Source organism: Eulemur rufifrons, chromosome 17 (assembly GCF_041146395.1).
Source record: "Eulemur rufifrons isolate Redbay chromosome 17, OSU_ERuf_1, whole genome shotgun sequence".
In the NCBI taxonomy this organism is placed as follows: Eukaryota; Metazoa; Chordata; class Mammalia; order Primates; family Lemuridae; genus Eulemur; species Eulemur rufifrons.
In genome coordinates, this window is record NC_090999.1 from 30430536 (window position 1) to 30451908 (window position 21373).

Here is a 21373-nt window from a genome sequence, read left to right on the forward strand (position 1 = left end):
CATCTATTTATCTATATCTGTGCAGTTAAGATATAGATATCTTTGTTTTGTCAACTTAGAGCGCCTAGAAGTAATGACAGCCAAGCAGTAATGAGCACATCCAAATTTCAAATATTCTCCAATGATAGAATCCAAGGCTCCTCGGATAATGAATAATTCTAAACTAGATGGGAAATATTCAAGATGAACCAGGAGCATTTTATGGTGCCAAAAAATAAGAAAAATCTAAAAAAAAATAAAGAAAATAATTACACTCCACAATAATGGGACTATTTCAAAGGGACACAGGAGCCAATTGAAAGAGGTCTCAGTGGCCAAAGAAGAAACAATCCGAGCCACAGAATTAATAAAGTAGTACTGGATTATAACCCAAATTATAAAATAAATATATATATATGTACCCATACTTATACAAAAAGGATTGAATAAATAAATAAATTAATGAGAAAAAGTAGATAAATTTCCCATTCAGAATAATTTTAAACAATTTATGTTAATAGTTGGCACTTAAGGAGGTGAAGCAATAACCTGCACTTCTTACTTGTGAACTGTGCATAGTGGCTGTCTTCCAAAGAGTACAGTGTGGAATAGGAGGGGAAGAAAAAGTAACTTTACAGTGGAGAAGCCTGATGAATTCTAACACAAGCCAGGTAATTAAGGTTAACATACACAGTAATACGATGTATTGATAGTATATCCCCTTGATATGATGGGATGAGAATGGTACTTTAAATGTGTGGTCTTCCTCCCAAAACACATTACTCCAATCTAATCATGAGAAAACCATCAACAAATCCCAACTGGGACACATTCTTCAAGGCACCTTACCAGTGCTCCTTAAAACTGTCAAGTTCATCAAAAAGTAGGAAAGTCCAAGACACTTTAACAACCAAGAGCAGCCTGAGAAGACATTACTACTAAATGTAATGTGGTATAATGATGGGATCCTAAACAGATAAAGGACATTGGGTAGAGACTGGGACTATCTAAATAAAACATGCACATAGGCTGGGTGCAGTGGCTCACGCCTATAATACTAGCCACTCTGGGAGGCTGAGGTGGGTGGATCGTTTGAGCTCAGGAGTTCGAGACCAATTTGAGCAAGAGCGAGACCCCGTCTCTACTAAAAAAAAAAAAAAAAAAATAGAAAGAAATTAGCCGAACAACTAAAAATATATAGAAAAAAATTAGCCGGGCATGGTGGCGCATGCCTGTAATCCCAGCTACTCGGGAGGCTGAGGCAGAAGGATCACTTGAGCCCAGGAGTTTGAGGTTGCTGTGAGCTAGGCTGACACCACGGCACTCTAGCCCAGGCAACAAAGTGAGATTCTGTCTAAAAAAAAAAAAAAAGAAAGGAAAAAAACCATATCCATTATTAAGAACTTTAATAATGTATCAATATTGGTTCATTAATTTTGAAAAATATATCATAGTAATGCAAGATTTTTATATGAGAATTCTCTGTATGATCTTTGCAATAATTTTGTAAATATAAATCCTCTCTAAACTAAAAAGAAAATAGAATTTTAAGAGTAAAAAGGAATATGTATCTATATCAATATCTCCACATCTATCAATCTAATTTTAAAATTATTTGGAATAATCTTGGGATTTTTTTTTAAACATACCAGTGTTTGGATTTCAACTCCACTCAATTACATCAGAAAATATAGGGTACAATTTTGGCCCAGCATCAGTTTTTTTAAGCTTGTCAAGATATTGTAATGTGTACTCAGTATGATGAACAATTGAACTAGATGAACTTAGTAAATACTCATAAAGAAATAGAAAACCTGAATTTCATTAACTGTAGAATGAAGGAAATCAGATATCAGTGGCTTTATTTGTGAAGGCTATCAACTAACAGCAGGTAATACTTTTTTAAGGTTTATTACTCTTTCTAAGAGGTAAACAAAACCCGATATCCAAAGTCATTTAGGGGATCACAAAAATAAGCACAATAACAATGAAATTGTAGACCACTAACACTTATAGACAGAGATGCTACATTGTGCTAAAGACATAATATGTCATGAAAAAAATAGTTTTTATCTCAGAAATTATCTCATGGTTTAGCACAAAGACATTCACTGATGTGACTGACTTTACTAGTAGCTTAATCCACACATATCTAGGGGGCACATATTCCAGTATTTGTATAAAACCTTAGTCATATTACCAAATATAACCATAAGGTAATTAAAAGGTCCTTTGAATTCACAAAACATATGTCAACTTCACAAATCCATTCTTAGTGCATAATAACACTTCAAAAAATTCCCTTCTAAACTTTTCTTCTACGTATTTATCACTTCCTCATAAATTTCCTCATAGACTTTTCCCCCATCCAACTTATCCACAAACCTGGCCTGTACACGTACAGTTGAATCTTGAATAACATGAGTCCACTTATACATGGATTTTCTTCTTTCTCTGCTACCCCTAGGACAGAAAGACCAACTCCTTCTCTTCCTTCTCTTCCTTCTCCTCCTCCTCAGCCTCCACTTCACTTAATGAACAGTAAATATATTTTCTCTTCCTTATGATTTTCTTAATAATATTTTCTCTAGTTCAATTCATTATAAGAAAATAGAGTATAATCTTAATACATACAACATACAAAATATGTGTTGATCAATTATTTATATTATCAGTAATGTTTTTTCAGTCAATAGTAGGCTATTAGTAAAGTGTCTGGAAGTGAAAAATCATAGGCAAATTTTTGACTGAGTGGGGGTTGGTACTCCTAATCCCTGTGTTATTCAAGGGTTAACTGTATTCTTTTATGTCTTACCCCATCAGATTTCAATTAGTCTCCTTCTCTCTTTACTTCATTCAAACATTTCTCTGCACTTTATAAAGTAGACCCTGTTAGCTCTTAGCTTTTCCTAATCTTTTTCTTTAGACTAACTGGCACAAAAGGGTAAGGGGTTGATGAGACAACACAGAATAATTCTGAAAGAAGAAGAGTGGGAAGAAATGAAAAGCTAGAAACATGAAAATTGTCCTTAATGGTTGAGCAGAAAGCCAAAGAAGTTAATTAATTTGAGTTAGTATGTTTTACTCAGCTACAACAGATTAATGGATAATAATCTTATGGTTATTTTGATAAATTTCAAAAAAAAAAGCACTTAACAAATTTCAAAACCTTTCCTAATATATGTATCTTAGCTGTAGATGAAGAAAAATTTTTAAACTCAACATTTTACTAAAGAAACATTTCAAAGTTTTATAGAAATGATGAAATCTTCTATTAATGATTATGGAAAATTATCTCTTGTGGAAAAATATAGACTCTTACCTCATACTATACTCACAAATATACTTTGGATGAATTAATACTAAAACAAAAATGTAATAAAATATGTATAATAATAAAATATAGTAAATTATGACAAAGTAGTACTGATAAAATGTAGTAAAACTAAACAAAATAGAGGAAATAAAAAAAAACCACTTCCATAATTTTTCAATGTGCAAATCCTACTTAAGAAACATAAAATCCTTAATGACTTAAGGAAAGGATAGACAGATTCAAGTCAATGACAATGACGATCAAAATGATAAAATATAACATGAAAATATTTAGGAAATAAACAATCTTGGAGTAAATAGTAACAGCATATATGAAAATATTTTAGGAACATTTCCATAAGTCAGGTTTAAAAAGATAACATAGTAGAAAAATATGTAAAGAATAGGAACAGAAAAATAAACATACGTGATTAAGAAATCTATGAATAGATGTCTCAACCTCACTAGTGATAACAAAAATGCAAACTAAACAATAAAGGAATGCCATATTTGCTTAGTAAGAGGACAAAAATAAAACTCATTTTGCAAAGCAGTCTTATCAAAGAAAAAATTTGGTGTTATTTAAGTCTAAAAATATGCATAGTCTTTGACCTAATAATTCAGTTCCTAGGCAATTTTTGTACACATGTACAAATATAAATATATATCTTATTTTAGTTAAAAAGTTGGAAGCAATACAAATTTTCAGAATTTTTAGCAAGGTAAACTACTACCCAGCTAGAGGCTACATTTCTCAGCCTTCCTTAGAGCTGGCTGTGATCCATTACACATATAATGGGCAATCATTTGTGAATAGCAGTGCTTTTGGCAATTTCTGGCACATATCTAAAGAGAAACAGCTAACTTTTCATTTCTTCTGTTCTCTCTGCCCCATCGTAGGCCAAATCAAAATATAGTGGAGAGGAATCAGTTCCTCTCATATAGACAGGAAAAAACAAAAACAAACCTAAACAACAAAAGAAAACACTACAGTGGATGAATGGAATCTGGATCCATGAAAATTGTTCTAGAAAAAGGCCACCAACACCCCTGGGACTTTTGTGTGAAAGAAAAACCATAGGTTCCATCTGTTTCAAGTCACTGTTATTTGGGTCCAGCTAGAGGTTGCAAAAATACCCCAATCAACGTGGTAGTAAATGCACATGCATTGAACCTGTGATCCTGAAATATGAAAACATACCATTATAGGGACTTTGATCAGAATTCAAATACAAATTCACATTCAAAACCAACAAATCAATATTCTGACATCTTCAAAACTCTGATAAAGAAACATATCTCAAGCAATTTAGAGTTCATCTTAGTTGCATTTCTTTTTTACTAACCTCCAAAGTAAGAGCCATCTGTCAGCTTCATTTCTTTACTGGATTTTGTAATGACACCAGCAACACCATGTTGAATAAAATACATTTTTTTACCCACAGCTCCTTCTCGTATGATATAATCTCCGGGTTGAAACACTTCAAATCTCAATTTGCTCAGCATGGCAGTCACAAAATTGGGATCCGCATTAGCAAAAAGAGGCATTGTAGCCACCAGTTTCCGACAGTTGAAGTTGACTATTTCCTAAACAAGAGTGAACAAATATCAAGAGAGATGTTAATCACATCTGGGAGAACAACATGTGCTGAAATTTTTAAAAATATATTATAGCATAATATTACAACTTAAATTTGGATCGCAAAATACACAGGTTCTAATAATCCACATATCTCATCAAAGTCAGGGATTATGGCTTACTTTGGTGTTGAAATTTTGTATTCCCTGCATCTAGTATAGTATAAGAACATTTCTAGAGTCAGGCCATTAGATCTGCATGTTTGATTTTATTCTGTAGATTCTGGTCCAGATTAGACATATTGTTATTTATCTGGACAAAAATAGGAATGTGTAACCAAACATTTTTAATTGTGTAAGTCAGTTATGTGACACAGAATGGACAGTGGGATTCTACACTTTATCATAATGCCATTTCTCAGAAATTTCTACACCAATGAACTCCCCCTGAAAAAAAAATCCAAAAGGTTGGGAATGCATTTATGATCTTGTTTAAGAGGCATAGAAACAGGTCACCTCTGATAAAAGGTGGGAAGAAGGCAAAAAGAAATGGAGATATTAACAGAGTCTGAGAACTGAATCCTCTGTCTCAAGGAAATATGTTATACAAACTTCTTGATTCCAAGACTGGCAAAGAAGCTTTCTATGATCTTCCTTCATAAAATGACCTGATATGACCCCAGGATAGATTAAAAAATTCCAGCTCAACAATATCTTTTGAGTTCAGCAGAGCAGAAGAGTGTCTCTAATAGTAGAGCTTCATGGAAAATGATAAAATACTTAAAAATGAGCTACAATAATCAGAAAGTGAGCATAGCTGCAAAGACAAGAGAAAGATATTACATGCGGTACTTGGTGCTGCATTATCTAAGCCCACATAATGCACAATTGACTCCATGATTGGCTATATCTAGGGCAATTTGCTATCAGTTTTAGCTAGTACATGGTGTGTGCGGTGTGGGGCTATAACATTGTTCAACAAATACTATGTTCTCAATATATATGCATGCATATTAAAAAAAGGAAGAAAGGAAGGAGATGTTATAGTTGTGAAAAAAAGTGCTGATAAAGACTAATTTTATTCTTGTTAAGAGCTGGTTACTTCCAACTCTTAGAATGGTTTCTCAAATAAATGGCTTGAGAAACAAGTCTTATGTATTAAAAAAAAATAGGCTTTTTACTATTCAAAAGATGTCTATACAAAAACCACAGGGAGATAAAAGGTGAAGTAAAGTTAAAACAAGACAGAAATATGCCATTAAAATGACAAGATCGGTTGAGAGTCAATGATTTCACATATAAAATGACACAGAATAATTATGTGTAGGAAATTGAAAATAACTCAAATTGCAGAGGAAATAAGAGTTTTCAAACAAAAATAATAAAATAAAGAGAGAATCCTTCTCTGGTTCCCTAGAACAATCTAAGCAAAAAGAACAAATTAAGAGGCATCAATCTAACAGACTTCAAGCTATACTCCAACACTATAGTAACCAAAACAGCATGGTACTGGCATAAAAACAGAGACATTGACCAATGGAAAAGATATAAAACCATCCTCATATTGCCATCTGATCTTTGACAAAGCATACAAACATACATGACAAAGCATGAAAACATACACTGGGGAAAAGAATCCTTATTCAATAAATGGTGTTGGGAAAATTGGATAGCCATATGTAGAAGACTGAAATAGTATCTGCACCTCTCCCCTCTCATAAAAATCAACTCATGATGGATAACAGACTTAAACCTAAGGCACAAAACTGTAAGAATTCTAGAAAAAAAATGTTGGAAAAACTCTTGTAGACATTGACCTAGGCAAAGAATTTATTAAGAAGACCCCAAAAACAATCACAGCAACAACAAAAATAAATAAATGGGACCTGATCAAATAAAAAAGCTTCTACACAGCCAAGGAAACTATCATCAGAGTAAATAGATAGCCTACAAAATGGGGGAAATATTTGCATGCCACACATTTGATAAAGGGCTGATAACTAGAATCTATACAGAACTCAGGAAAATCAGTAAGAAAAAATCAAGGAACTCCATTAAAAAGTGGGGAAAGAACATAAACAGAAACTTTTCAGAAGAAGACAGACCAATGACCAACAAACATATGAAAAAATGCTCAACATCTCTATTCATCAGGGAAATGCAAATCAAAACCACAATGAGGTATCACTTAACTCTAGTGAGAATGGCTTTTAACAAAAAGTCCCAAAACAAAAAATGTTGGTGTGGATGCAGAGAGATAGGAAAACTCCTACACTATTGGTGGGACTGCAAACTAGTGCACCCTCTATGGAAAGTAATATGGAGATACCGCAAAGAATTAAAAGTAGACCTACCATTTGTTCCATCAATCCCATTACTGGGCATGTACCCAAAGGAAAAAAAGACATTCCATAAAAAACACATCTGCACTTGAATGTTCATAGCAGCACAATTCACAACTGCAAAGATGTGAAAACAACCCTAGTGCCCATCACGTATCCCTATAATATTCTGAAATTAAAAATAAATAAATAAATAAAGGGCCTAAAACAGGGAAAAAATAAAAGAGAGAATCCTTTCATCTATGTTCCTGGATTTGAACTATGGAAATTTTTCACTTCACTATTCCCTCACCTTTTAGTTTAGAAAATAATTGGTAGTATATTTTATAAGCAATTACACTGGTCTTTATTTACATGAATAACATTTTTTATGATGCATTGAATATTCAGGTATATCCATTAGACCTGACTTTCTTATAACACTGCTGGGATAATTTAATATTATTGTTATTGTTTGAAGGAATCTATTAATTTTTCTTATCTTGATGGAACTTTTACTTCCACATGAATACCATCTGATTGAAACTGTAAATTCTAACAAATATATGATAGGGAAAGATGCAATGAGATAGAACCCTCTTGGCCTCTAAAAGCCTTTCATCCCACCATAAAATTTACTTATTTTGAGGATGTATTTTTAGTAGAAACAACCATGTGAATCTAGAGTGAAGCAAAACTTCTAAAAGATCTCTCCTTCAATCACATTTTCTTACAGTACATTTTCTTAGAGAAAACATACTCAATGAAGTTGTTAATATATCTCCATAAGTAAAATAAGACTTTTAGAGATCCTACTCTGTAAATCACAATATAACACATTAACTTAAATAAAACACGTTTTTTTATTCTTTTTTTTTTTTTCATTTCAGAATATTACGGAGGTGCAAACACTTTGGTTACATATATTGCCTTTGTACTCCCCGAATCAGAGCTATAAGTATGCCCATCCCCAAGAGAGTATGTGCCACACCCATTAGGTGTAAATTTACCCATCCCCTCCTCCCTCCCACCTGCCCAGCACCTGATGAATGTCACTTCCACATGTGCACATAAGTGTTGATCAATTAGTACCAATTTAATAGTGAGTTCATGTGGTGCTTATTTTTCCATTCTTGTGATACTTCACTTTGAAGAATGGGCTCCAGCTCCATCCAGGATAATATAAGAGATATTAGTTCAGCATTGTTTTTATGGCTGAGTAGTACTAATATCTCTAATTCCCTTCTAGGTTATTTATGTCAGTTGTTATAATTAGCTCTTTTATCAAAATATCTAACCTGAGTTAAGAGTATTGTTTACATGAAATAAATTGAGGAACACTTACTTGCTAAGAGAAACAACACATGGTCCTGACCTTAATAATATGGTACTCCAAATTACTAAGCTTACTATTGGCAATCTAGAAAAAAAAGTGTAATTACTTCTTTTCTGGAGCATTGTATAATACCAGAAAGTATGGGAATACTAAAAACAAGCAATCAAGCAAAAAATACCAACTAAAAGGTAAAACCCCAAAATACAACATTCACATTGATGAGAATATTTCAAAGGGATATAGGGGCCAACTGAAAGATCTGCCAATGCTCAAACCAAGCTGGAACAATGTGAGCAAAACTAAATAATGTATTGGATTAAACTCAAAGTATAAAATAAATAACCAAGAGCAAATACGAATATAAATGAATGACATCATAAATTAATAAGTGGAGAATAGATAAATCTCCTTTTTAATTCCAAATAATTGCAAATATTTCATATAAATACTACCCTCTCAAGAAGGTGGAAGATAATTCCCCATCTTTTAAGGATGTGGTGAGCATAATGACTTTCTTCAAAGAGTACAATAAGGAAAGAGGGGGAAAGATTAACTTTCAGTGGAGAAATATGACAAACACCACCTCAAGTCAGGTGATCAACGTTAACATTAACAGTAGTAAATCATATTTGATAACATGGATCCTTGAGAGGTTGTGATGAGAAGGGCATTTTACTTCTGTGGTGCTCTTGCTGCAATCCCATAATCCCAATTTAATCATCACAAAAACATCGGTAAACCCAAATTGAAGGACATTCTACACACTATTTGACCAGTATGCCTCAAAACTGTCAAGGATATATTTCATTCCATTAAGGGCACCAAAAATAAGGGAGAAACAGAAATGTTGTTGCAAAGAAATTTATCTGTCAAAGTAATATTATTCCATAACTTATATAGCATCAGTGTAGTTTTTATTTTCATAAATTTTAAATTGCCAACTAGCCAAAAATGGATTTTACATGTTACTGTTTAAAATATGCTGATTTAATTTCTTCCTACATTTGAAAATTAACTCATTAGAAAATTAATTTAAACATCTGAGAAGGTGATTAATAATTTTTGTTAATATTTTATTTTGTTAAAATAAATCATAATAAATATTTGGTAAACATGCAGATATAACAAAATTTTGAAGTTATACAGCATTAAGTTCACTAGAGTAGACTTGTTGCTTTACTGTTGATAATTATGACATAAGTGTCATGATCCAAAGAGGCTATGTCACACCTAAAGGGAACAGTACAATTATAAAAGCATTGGCTGAATAAATGCCAAGAATGTGATTTCTGTAATATTCTTTGCACAAGGTGTCTCACAGGAAAATGAATGGGGTCTGCAGCAACATTTCTTCTTTGAGGAAAAGCTCAGACAGGGTAGTAATTGCAGAGGAGGAGCAACGGTCGCCTTGGCACCTGGAGGGCATTGTCTCTCTCAGAGTTCACCAACAGCTTTCTCAAATTCCTAACCAGGAGCTAAACGCTGAGCAGCTAAGTAAATAAGCCCAGATGCTTTGGGAAATGCTGCAAATGATTCCCTCTAATGTTTCAAGTCAGAAAAAATCTTTGTTTTCAAGAAGATTCTGAGTGGGAACTCAAGGTGTAAATGTATTTGTATTACTTGAGAAGATTATATGAGATAGAAATGTTAATGTGGGATTTTTCTGAGATCTGCCATTCAACCACACTTGAATAGTTATTTAAGCCTTCTAAATCATACACACACACACACACACACACACTTTGTAAAGCTTTTTCTTATCTAATATCAGCTCAAGGATGCTTTCATTTCAAAAATAGTAACCCTCCTAAAGGTTAATGCTAAGATTTTAAATCAACTTTTATACATTAAAAAAACAGTACAATACAATCATCAAACAATAAAGAACCCTGTATTTGATCTTACTTTGACATGATGCCAGTTTATTTTAGACATGGAAGTCTTTAATTCAGCAGTTCTTCCCATTATTTTGCTTAAGTATGACAGAAGTATTCATGTTCATTTTTTGGTCACAGTGTGGGGAGTCTTTTTAAAAAATTAAAATACAACATAAAGTGCACAAATTTTAAGTGTATACAAATCTTAATTCATTCTTTTTACAAATATATGCACCTCTATAACCATCTAGATACAGATACAGAGCATTTCTAAAAAGGTTCCTTTTGCCTCTTCCCTGTCAACCCAGAGTCTAGATATTCTCTGACTTCTATCACTATAGATCAGTTTTGCTTATTCTTGAAATTCATATAATGAAGTCACATACTCTGTTGTCTTTTATAACTTGCTTATTTTGCTTATGATTACGTCAATGTGAGTCACCCATGCTGTATAGCAGAAGATCATTCTTTTTAAAACTTTTATTGAAATAAAATATACCACAATTTATTAATTCCTTTCACTTTTCATGACATTTGGGTTGTTTCCAGTTTTAGGCTAATAAAATAAAACTGTTATGAACATTCTTGAAGCACCTCATGCACTGATTTCTCTTGAGTTTGCACCTTACATTGGAATTTCTGAATAATAGAGTAAGAAAATATTCAACTTCAGTAGATACTGCCAAAAGTTTTTCTAGATGATTGGATTATTTTTCTCTCATTCCAACAACATGTGAAGGTGCAGTTGTGCCCTATGCTTGGCCAAATTTGATTTTATCACTCTTTTAAACTTTCACGATTGGTGGGTATGTAGAGATATCTGATATTTTTGTTTTTTTGCTTTTGTGCTTTTTTCCCTCATTGTAGCTCTAATTTGAATATCCCCCCTTGAGTAACCTCAGTATGCACATTTTCTAAACCCTGTGGCCAGATGAATATTCTGTTTTGTGAAGTGCCCAGTCAAGAATTTTCCTCTTTTTTCTACTGTAGGAGTTCTTTTTATACTCTTGACATAAATTCTCTTTTGGGACATGCACTGTGAATACTTTCTCCCCATCTATGGCTTGGCTTTTCATTCTCAGTGATATTTTTTATTGTAATTGTTTGGTTGATAATTTGTTTCCTAGTTTGTTTAGCTTTATAACTATGAGAAAAAATGGGATACGATATACTCGGATTGCCTCTAGAAGGATTTATGTTAATCATAAATCTATACTTTGGAATCATACATACTCTGAGACCCTAAGAAAGTTTAAGCAATATTTTACTTGGTTATAATGAAAAAGAATAGCAATGCTTTCTTTCTAGTTCTATAATTCTACATTGATAACTTAAACATCACTGTGTAAAGTTCCATTTTGTGAAATGTCTAATTCTGCTCCATTCTACAACTTTATTATTATTCTAACCAGTATATTTCTAAAAAGTTTTAAGCATGGTAGCTCTAAATATAATTACTGTCATTACACAAATGAATCATAGAGTAGTCTTAACAAAACAGAGCTGCTGTTACATTGCTAAATTTCTATACTCAAACACATCCCATATTTTTATATTTTTAGGCTGTACAGAGCTCATAAGAGCTTCCTTCTAAGAACTTATATCAGACAGACATTCAAAAGACATCCAGACCTGTAGATTTCTATATTGACCTTAGAAACACACACACACACACACACACACACACACAAATCTATACCAGTGACATCCGATCACTCTAGAACATCCTATTAAAAGATGCTCCTGATGTCCCGTTTTTTCTTTCCCATTCAGTAGCTGGGATTAGCTATAATCAAAACAGCAGTTGGATGTATTTTGGTGTTTCTTTAAGGCAGGGATAATTTCTAAGAATGAATGTAATAAAAAAAAAAGAGTGAACATTTACTGAGTTCTTGCTGGGTTTTAGGTATTTCTCTCAATGTTTTACAAATATTTATTTTATCCTCACAACAGTCCTATGTCTTAGGTAGGATTACTGCCCCATTTTCTGGCAGATGTTATGTAACCTTCCATTGATCACATACTTGCAAGAAGGAGGACTATGGTGTGTTGGGCCGCCAGGCTCTCTAACCTGGGGTTTTCATGGATTCTGAGAAGCCACCTTGACATTTGCATATATCTAGAATCACCACAAACCCTAAAGATTTATATATTAACCATAAATTTGTTCTTTTAAATGATATACATTTTGAAAGACTGACATTGAAATTTGTAGATTGTCAGGCAGCAGACTGATGGTACACACTTGACTCTTTTTATTTACCTCAGAGCAAAAGTTTTTAAAAATCTGAATCCAAATGCCTTTATCCGTGGCATGTCTGTTCCAGTTTGCCACAGTTTTTAAAACACCATCTGTATTTAGTATCTTGCTATTTACCACAATTAGTCTATCTGATTGGCTTCTTAAAGCAATAGAATTGGAGGTCTTTGGACTATAAAGCAAAGAACCAAAAGGAAAGAGGAGACCAGTATTTATTGTGGTTTGTGGGAGGTTCATGTCTTCTATCACAGGGGACAGTGTCAACAGACCGAAAATCCTTTTCCTGGCTTATCAATGTCTGTTCCTTATTTCTCCCTTTTGAAGAAATATTTCTGACCATTAATGGTACCTCTGGTTCTATCTGCAAAGCCCCCAAAGAAACATTGTAATTTAATATAAGTTAGGGATGTAGAAAGAAAGAGGAAGGGAACAAGATTTCTTAAGCCCCTCATTTTGAGGTAGGCATTTCACATATTATATCTCATTTATTCCTAGGGCACAATGGCCTAAAAATGAACTTGGTTTTATTTCCCCACATACACAGAAAAAGAAAGCGGTACTCAGGGAGAGGAAATGTATTGCTCAGACCCCAGAGCTAGAATATGTCTAGAGAAACTAACTATTCTCACTCAACTGCACCATGGGAACTTCTTAGCACCTAGAATTAACCCACACTTTTATATTTTGCAATTGTCTATGTTTTAGAATAAAAAGGTGAGTCACTTTTAGCATCTTAAAACCTTTTTAATCTAAACTTTACCCATTTGAGACTAACATTTATTGCTTTTTTCGGCTTTTTTTGCTGAAGTGTATTTTTTAGGTTATGTACATTTTTAAGCAATTGGAATGTGACATGCATATTTTCACAGAGATTACTTAATGACAATATATTTACTGTTGTGGGATTCTTTAAAAATACATGGTTTTAGTTTAAAAATGTACACAAAGAACCTTGTTTTTGTTTTATTATATAATTCAAAGTTTGCTATGCAAAGATAGCTGCTATGCAAAGATAGTAAGAAAAATAATATTTATCTTATGTACAAAACTAACTTAACTTTATCTTTAATTGTCAATATTGATTTATATGTCAGGCAAATAAGATGCATTTCCTCTATGTCTCACTGAAAAATTAGTGTAAAGGGTAAATATGGAAGAAAACAAATGAGATATTTAAGCCTAACTAAAAGATTCAGAATGGTATTAGTGAATAAGCATCCTGGTCCATGTGAACTCATTTCCTTAAATAACTTCATGAAATAGTCACAAATGATGTAAGGGAACAATGGGGTCTTTGTAGATGGATCTATACAACAATTAATTTTTAAAAAGTAAGAATTGTAAACATGAGGCCTAATGACACTTAATAAGGGTGTTAATGGGCTTCAGTTGGCTGCACTGAACCTGATGAAATTATATGCAAATAGGTGTACACTGAGAATGTGTCTTATGCAAAACAGACAGCAGCTTTCACTAAATTTTCAAAGGGGCCATTATTAGAAATAGAGCAAGTACCACTGGTCCAAACGCACTATAATGACTGTGATTATGATGATTACTAACATTTACTAAATGCCTTGTGTTTTCTCATTTAATTATAATAACAACCTAATGAAATACAGGTTGAGAATCCCTTATCCAAAATGCTTGAGACCAGAAGTGTTTCAGATTTCAGATTTTTTTGGATTTTGTAATATTTGCATATGTATAATGAGATAGCTTAGGGACGGTACTCAACTCTATGAAATTCATTTATGTTTTATGTACACCTCATACATATGACCTGAAGGTAATTTTATACAATGTTTTTAATAATTTTGTGCATAAAACAAAGTTTTGACTGCAACCTGTCACGTGAGGTGTGGTGTGAAAGATTTCCACTTGTGGCATGTCAACACTCAAAAAGTTTCAGATTTTGGAGCATTTTGAATGTTGGCTTTTCAGATTAGGGATGCTTGACCTGTAGTTACGTTATTAACCCAATCTTAAAGATGAGCCAATTAAGTCTCAATATGGTTGTTATTTGACAGAAATCACAGCGTGTAGGAAGTGAAGCCTGCTACTACTTAAAGTTATACAGTCTGTTCCTAGGGCTATATTGTCTAATATGGTAGTCACTAGCTACGTGGGGTTATTTGGCACTTGAAATGTGGCTACTGTGATGAGAAACTAAATTTTTAATTTATTTAATTTTAACCTATTTAAGTTTAAAGTTAAAAACTGATGCTCAGTTCCAGTTTTTAGAAAATGTTAAATTATATTTGGAAAATCTTGGACAGGTGGATATACTTTTTCAACTGTAAGTTTTATAAAATCTACGTACAAATTAAGCATTTCAGAGAAAAACTTAGCATACAAATCAAGATGTACTATAAGTATAAAAATACACACCAGATTGTGAAGACTTAATTAAAAAAAGAAAAAGAATGTAAACCCTCTCAATTAATGATGTTTTTATATTGCATTCAGGTTGAAGTTATAACATTTTGGATATACTTAGTTAACAATATTTATTATACTTAATTTCTCTTTTGTATTTTTTAGTGTAACTACTAGAAAATTTAAAATTGCATAAATGATTCACATTACATTTCCACTGGACAATAACACTGCTATAGAGCAAGCATGATACCATATATAAGGGCAATTGAAAAACAAAATGGTAGAATACATTTCTAGATCTTTTTAAGCCGGCATGATAAAATTTTATATAATAAAGAATTCAGTAAGACAAACATGAAGTATAATTTTTTGATATTCATTTATAACTTGAATAGAAAGGTGAAACAGAAGGTGAAACTTCAACAGACTAATAAAATATGGTTTAGTTTGACTCTTGGAAAGACAATATTTAGATCCTAAAATTTCCAAGAAGAATAAATCAATATCTGGAAATGGCCAGCCACAGTTAATTTTCAGGAGTATCACTGAAGAGCTCTAGGAAAGTCATCTCAATCATTGCCTCTAAGAGCACTACATGAATTTTGTGTGGCAAACATTAAAAATTAAAATTAAAAAATAAAAAAATTACTGAATAAGATAAAAAAAATCCATATCTTAAGATAAGGCCCTCCATACTTCTGCAGCTTCTGACCCATCCTTGGCGCTCTAGGAGACGGCAATTCCGAAATGAAATGTCTAACACAGAGCTGGGCGCACAGAAGATGCTCATAGTGGGGTGAGGTTTGTAGGTATAATGTAGGACCATTCTTGAGCAGTAACAGAATATTCCCAGGATTATTCTGTAGGCCATTGCCCTCATCATGCCTCTCCAGTAGACAAGCGAAAAAAAAAATAGCTTCAATGATCTGCCAAAGTGACATTCTCCTCACTGTTAATCCTTAAAAGAAGACAGTAACTCTGTAGACCTATTTATGGTATTTTCTAAAATACAGCTTACCAGGCTCCAATCCAGATTCAGAGAATCTGAATCTAAATCTTTAGGAGATATGACTCAAAATCAGTACTTTTAATAAAACATTCCAAGTCATCAGCAGTCAGGTGTGGAAACCACGGTTCCTAAAATAAAGAAGTATCTGGAAGCCTACACCTAGTTGAGGGAGGAAGTTATATATGCATATATATTCAGTATAAGGTAATTATAAATAATAAACATGGGCTTTGACAAAAGTCAAGAAATAAACTATAGGACTCTTATAATAAAAGTGCCCTATTGATATGGTAAATTTGGGAAGTGAATTGTAAATTATGTATACATTCCATTAAAAAGTAAAAAAGGAGACACAAAGAGGCAATCTTAATTTTTCTTTTTCCATCAGCATTCTCAACTGGCTTATATTGATCTGGTGGTTTGTCTCCTAAATTGCAAGAAGGTTGACTGTGTATATAAGAAAATCAGCCTATACAAGCAGACCTTAGTGCTTTTAAAATGTCTTGAGCATTTATCCAAATGTTGACTAATAAGTTTGTTTCCTGCTTCAATTTCTTAAATTTGAAGCATCTCCCTTGATTTCTCTGTGTCTAACAGGGAGGATTTAACAATGAGCTATTTCTCTAGTTGGTATAATGTTTTCTTAAAAAGTGCTTTTAATGCAAATCATAATAATATGTGTCAAAAATGCAATAAACTTATATTCACATCTACTGCACACCATCTGGGGGATGGACACGCTTGAAGCTCTGACTCCGGTGGCGCAAAGGTATTATATGTAACCTAAACATTTGTATCCCTGTAATATGCTGAAATAAAAAAAAAATCACTTGGAAAAAATGCAATAAACTACAAGAATAAAAAATACTTATCTTTCATATTGATTTTTGGGGTGTTAAAGGAGTTATACGTAGGAAAGGGAGGATTGAAGAATTGATATAGGGTGTCTTAATTTTAGTTTCATTTAAGTTCACATTATTAAAAAAATTAATCAAGTATTTTTGTATATGTTATATTTTTTAAAGTCTTAAAAAACAAAATGGATATACACATGTTATTTAGAAGATATTTATATATGTGTGTATAACATGCATATATATCTTTATCTCTGTATTTTCATCACCTTCATGAAAGGAATTTATGTATTCCTTTCAGATAATCTCTCATTTACTTTAACACAGTTGTAATCATAATGGACACTCAATATTTGTTTCCTTTTTTCTTCACTTTATAACCTAAAATATTTCCATGTTGTGACATGATATGCACTGCCATTCTTTTTAATGGCCACACAATGTTCCACCTTGTATTAAGTAGTTATATTTACAAAAATCCTATAGGGAGAGAGAGAAATAGACTACAATGGCCTCTTAAATAATGGCAATCTTTAGCATTTTTCACTATTGCTTGTTTGGAAATCCAGCTATTTCTTTCATTTCTAGATTAACAGTTTTCAAATTATAAGTCCAAGGTAATTTGCCTAAAATCTCTGCACATGCAAATGGTGTATTTTTATTAAGTGACTTAAATGAGATCTGCCTGCTTGTAAAGGACATGTCAGAACAAGCTGAATTTTGATATGTACAGATTCAAAAATTTTGATGTTTTTTGTAGATACAGGTCCCTTATGCATCTAATTTGGTTTTGAGGTATTTAATCACATTTAAACTTAATATGAATGCAAATGAAGTTTGCAATTAATTTAGTCTCAGCATAGTCCCACTGCTTTGCCAGGAACATAGGAATATATTGTCCCATTAAAGTACCATGCAGGGTACCAGCAGATGATATAAAATTCTCTTAGTGTTCGTTTACATTTGATTATACAGGAAAGAAAAAAAAAAAAAAAAGGTAGAAACAGACAACAAAAAGCCAAAAAACAAAATTAAAAAATATAAAATTCTACTTCAAGTAATTGTATATTGACAAGGAGAGTGTTCGTTAAGACTTTGTATTTCTGCTCCACTATGTGGTATCAGACACTCAAGTGTAGTAATTTGATTTCTCTATAGAAGCTCCAGCACAATTTAGCTCCAGTTGCCGGTAATAAAGTGTAAGAATGGTTTGTGGAATAGGAATTAAGCCCACTTGACATGGCAAAAACAGATTGATTTGAACTGGCAAATACAGCAAATGGACGTTCAGAAATATGTTGAATTAAAAAAATATTATTAAAACAGGACCACCAGATAGTAGAGTGAATGTGAAGACTTAATTCTGAGAGAAGCTTATTTAGAGAATTTGGTAAAAGCATGTATTTGGAATTTTATAATATAATCTACATAAATTCATTTTCATCATTAACAAATCAGCAATAGAAAAAAATCCGTACATAACAGTATATTTTGTTGTGCATAAGGACCTCAAGAAATCAGAGCAGGCCCTAAAATCAGGCAGGAATACTAAAATAAACTCTCATATATCTCTCACTTTAGTTAGATTTTTAATGAGCATTACATGTGCTGGCAATTGTTATGGGATGAGTTATGTCCCCGGGAAAGTCACATGTTGAAGTCCCTGTACCTCAGAATATAACTGTAACTGTATTTAGAGATAGTGGCTTTTAAGAAGTGATTAAGTTAAAATAAAATCATTAGGATAGACTTTAATCCAATCTAACTGGTGTTCTTATATGAAGCAGGAATTTGGACACAAAAAAAGATATAGCACTTTCGGAGGCCGAGGTGGGAGGATCGCTAGAGCCCAGGAGTTTGAAACTAGTCTGGGCAACATAGTGAGACCCCATCTCTGAAAAAAAATATATAAAAAAAATATATATTTTATATATATATATATATATATATATATGGCTACTCAGGAGGCTGAGGCAGGAGGACAGCCTGAGCCCAGGAGTTGGAGGCTACAGTGAGCTATGATGACACCTGCACTCTAGCCCATGTGACAGAGAGAGACCCAGTCTCAAAAAAAAAAAAAAAAAAAAATTATCGGGAATGCACAAGCAGAGCAAAAAGGCTGCCATCTGTAAGCCAAGGAGAGAGGCCTCAGAAGAAACCAGATCTGTCAATACCTTGATCTTAGACTTCCAGCCTCCAGAACTGTGAGAAAAAAATTTCTATTGTTTAAGCCACCCGTTTGTGGTATTTTGTCATGACACCCCTAGCAAACTAATACAGCAAGTTAAGCTGGTAAAAATGTGACAAGAAGAATGGAGTTGCCCCTTCTGAATATCTGCCAAGTACAGTAGTACCTAATGTAGTAAGATTGGATTCCGTGACTCCCCGTGGATGTCTGAAGCTGCAGATAGTGCCATACCCAATTGCCATCAGTCAGAACCTGTTTCTGCTCCTGTCTTCCACACAGTAATTTAATGTCTTTTCCATCTTAACTAAGCACTTATGCACTGTGGCTGTAACTTTTTCAGTTTCAAATGCAATAGCAAAACTAGCAGAAATTTCTTTTTCCTTTTTCACAATTTCATGGATAGAAGATTTGTTCTTAAGATCTCACTTAACAACGTCAGCTTACAATTTTTTTTCTTTCCCTATGAAGTCAAGAACTTTCACCTTTTCACTTAAAGCATTTTGTGACTTCTCTTTGGGTTATCCAAATTGCCAGCATCACAACTAATGTGCTTTGAGGCCATCAGGAAGTCAAATAAGGGTGATTTGAACACAGGCACTGTGATGCAGGGACAGTTGATCTGATAACCGAGGGGGCTACTAAGTGACTCACAGGCAAGGAGCTGAGCTTAGACAGCTTGGAACCCCTGGACAAAGGGAGGATTCACTTTCTGGGCAAGATTTCTCTCATTACAATAATACAAATGATCTGTTCCACTCCCTTTCCAGTCTCTCTGATTCAGTGGAACTAAGAAAAAGTCCAAACACAAATTAAATGCACATAATTGTACAAAACAGATATGCCTGAGAAGTTTATAAAACAAATAATCATAGAATAAATTATTTTGCAGGGACTTACATTATATATTTAGAGATATGGGAAACAGATATTTTAAAGATTTTTTAAAAATTCAACACTCTATTTACATTCCAGTGTAGAGCCTTTGGGAGAATTACATAAATTTTCATCTTTCCATCACATTCTAAAATTCAGAGATATCTGTAATTTAGCAAGAATTGTGATAACAATAATAACTTACATTTATATAGTGACCTATGGTTTATATAGTTCTTATGCAATATTATCTTACTTATTCTTCTTAACAGCTATGAGAGACTGGTATTATTTTAATTCATAGAATAAGTTGGAACAGTCAAGCAAGGCCATCCTCTTTTCAATTTCATGTATAGACTTTTAAATAGAGATTTTACTTTGCAGTAATTTTAGATTTACCAAAATGTTATAAAACAGTAAAGTGTTCCCATATACCCCTCATTCAATTTTCTCAAAGGCTTACATCTTATATTGCCATGGGACATTTGGAAAATTAAGAAATTAACCTTGCTATATTAATAATAATTAAACTCCAGACTTAATTCATATTTGATTAGTTTTCCACTTGCGTTCTTTTTATGCTACAGGATTCAAACCACGATGTCACACAGCATTTAGCATATATAGATTTTTGAGGAGAGTGATTAAGTGATTAAACTATGTAAACTCTGAGTTTACATAGTTTTCTGTAAGAAAGTGAATTTGTTCAAACGTAAGGAAAGGAATTACAGATAAATCAACAGTTTTTTGAAATGCATTAAAGCTTATTTTTTTACGACAAATGAAACTTAACCAAATAAACTCATAGGCATTATATATATATATATATGTAATATAAAATTATCATGACATTACTGGAAAAAATTTAAAATGCAGCATTAGAACAAACGGAAACTAAGTTTTAAATAACTCATCAAGAACTTGTAACAGACAAATAAGAATGTATCATGCCATTTGGCTTTTAAAAAATTCAGTGAAATAGCTATGGAAGAAATCCATAACGTTTTATAAATTATTCTGTAAAAGTCAAATATTCTTTGGTATTGATTATTCCTGTCCTGCTAATGTATGCTCATTCACATAAAAATACTTTTAAATATAGTTTTCCTTCAAATTAATCTATATATTGGGAAATTTTATCTTTCAAAAGCATGTGTTTCTTGTTATTGAGATAATTTCTAATGTGTACAATTTATTATGAAGACTTTTTCATAAAAGCTTGAAATTTTATTTCATGTGCTTTTTTTTATCTTTGTCTTACTTGATATGACCATTCTTTTGTTTTCCTTGAAAAGCATGATTTAGATTATAAAATTCCAATTTAAGCTATATGTCAAGTATTTCCAGTCTGTTTCATTAATTTTTGGATATAATTTTTAACCTTCTCTAGATTTTCCTGCT

At 32.7% G+C, this 21373-nt stretch overlaps 1 protein-coding gene across 1 annotated transcript in view; it reads right to left on the reverse strand.

Moving 5' to 3' along the window:
* The window catches only part of HCN1 (hyperpolarization activated cyclic nucleotide gated potassium channel 1), a 328222-nt gene that overhangs the window by 35088 nt on the left and 271761 nt on the right, over positions 1-21373 (reverse strand). The window contains exon 6 of the mRNA XM_069492480.1: positions 4641-4881. Within this exon, the coding sequence (XP_069348581.1) occupies positions 4641-4881 (241 nt within the window). The remainder of the gene's footprint in view (positions 1-4640; positions 4882-21373) is intronic.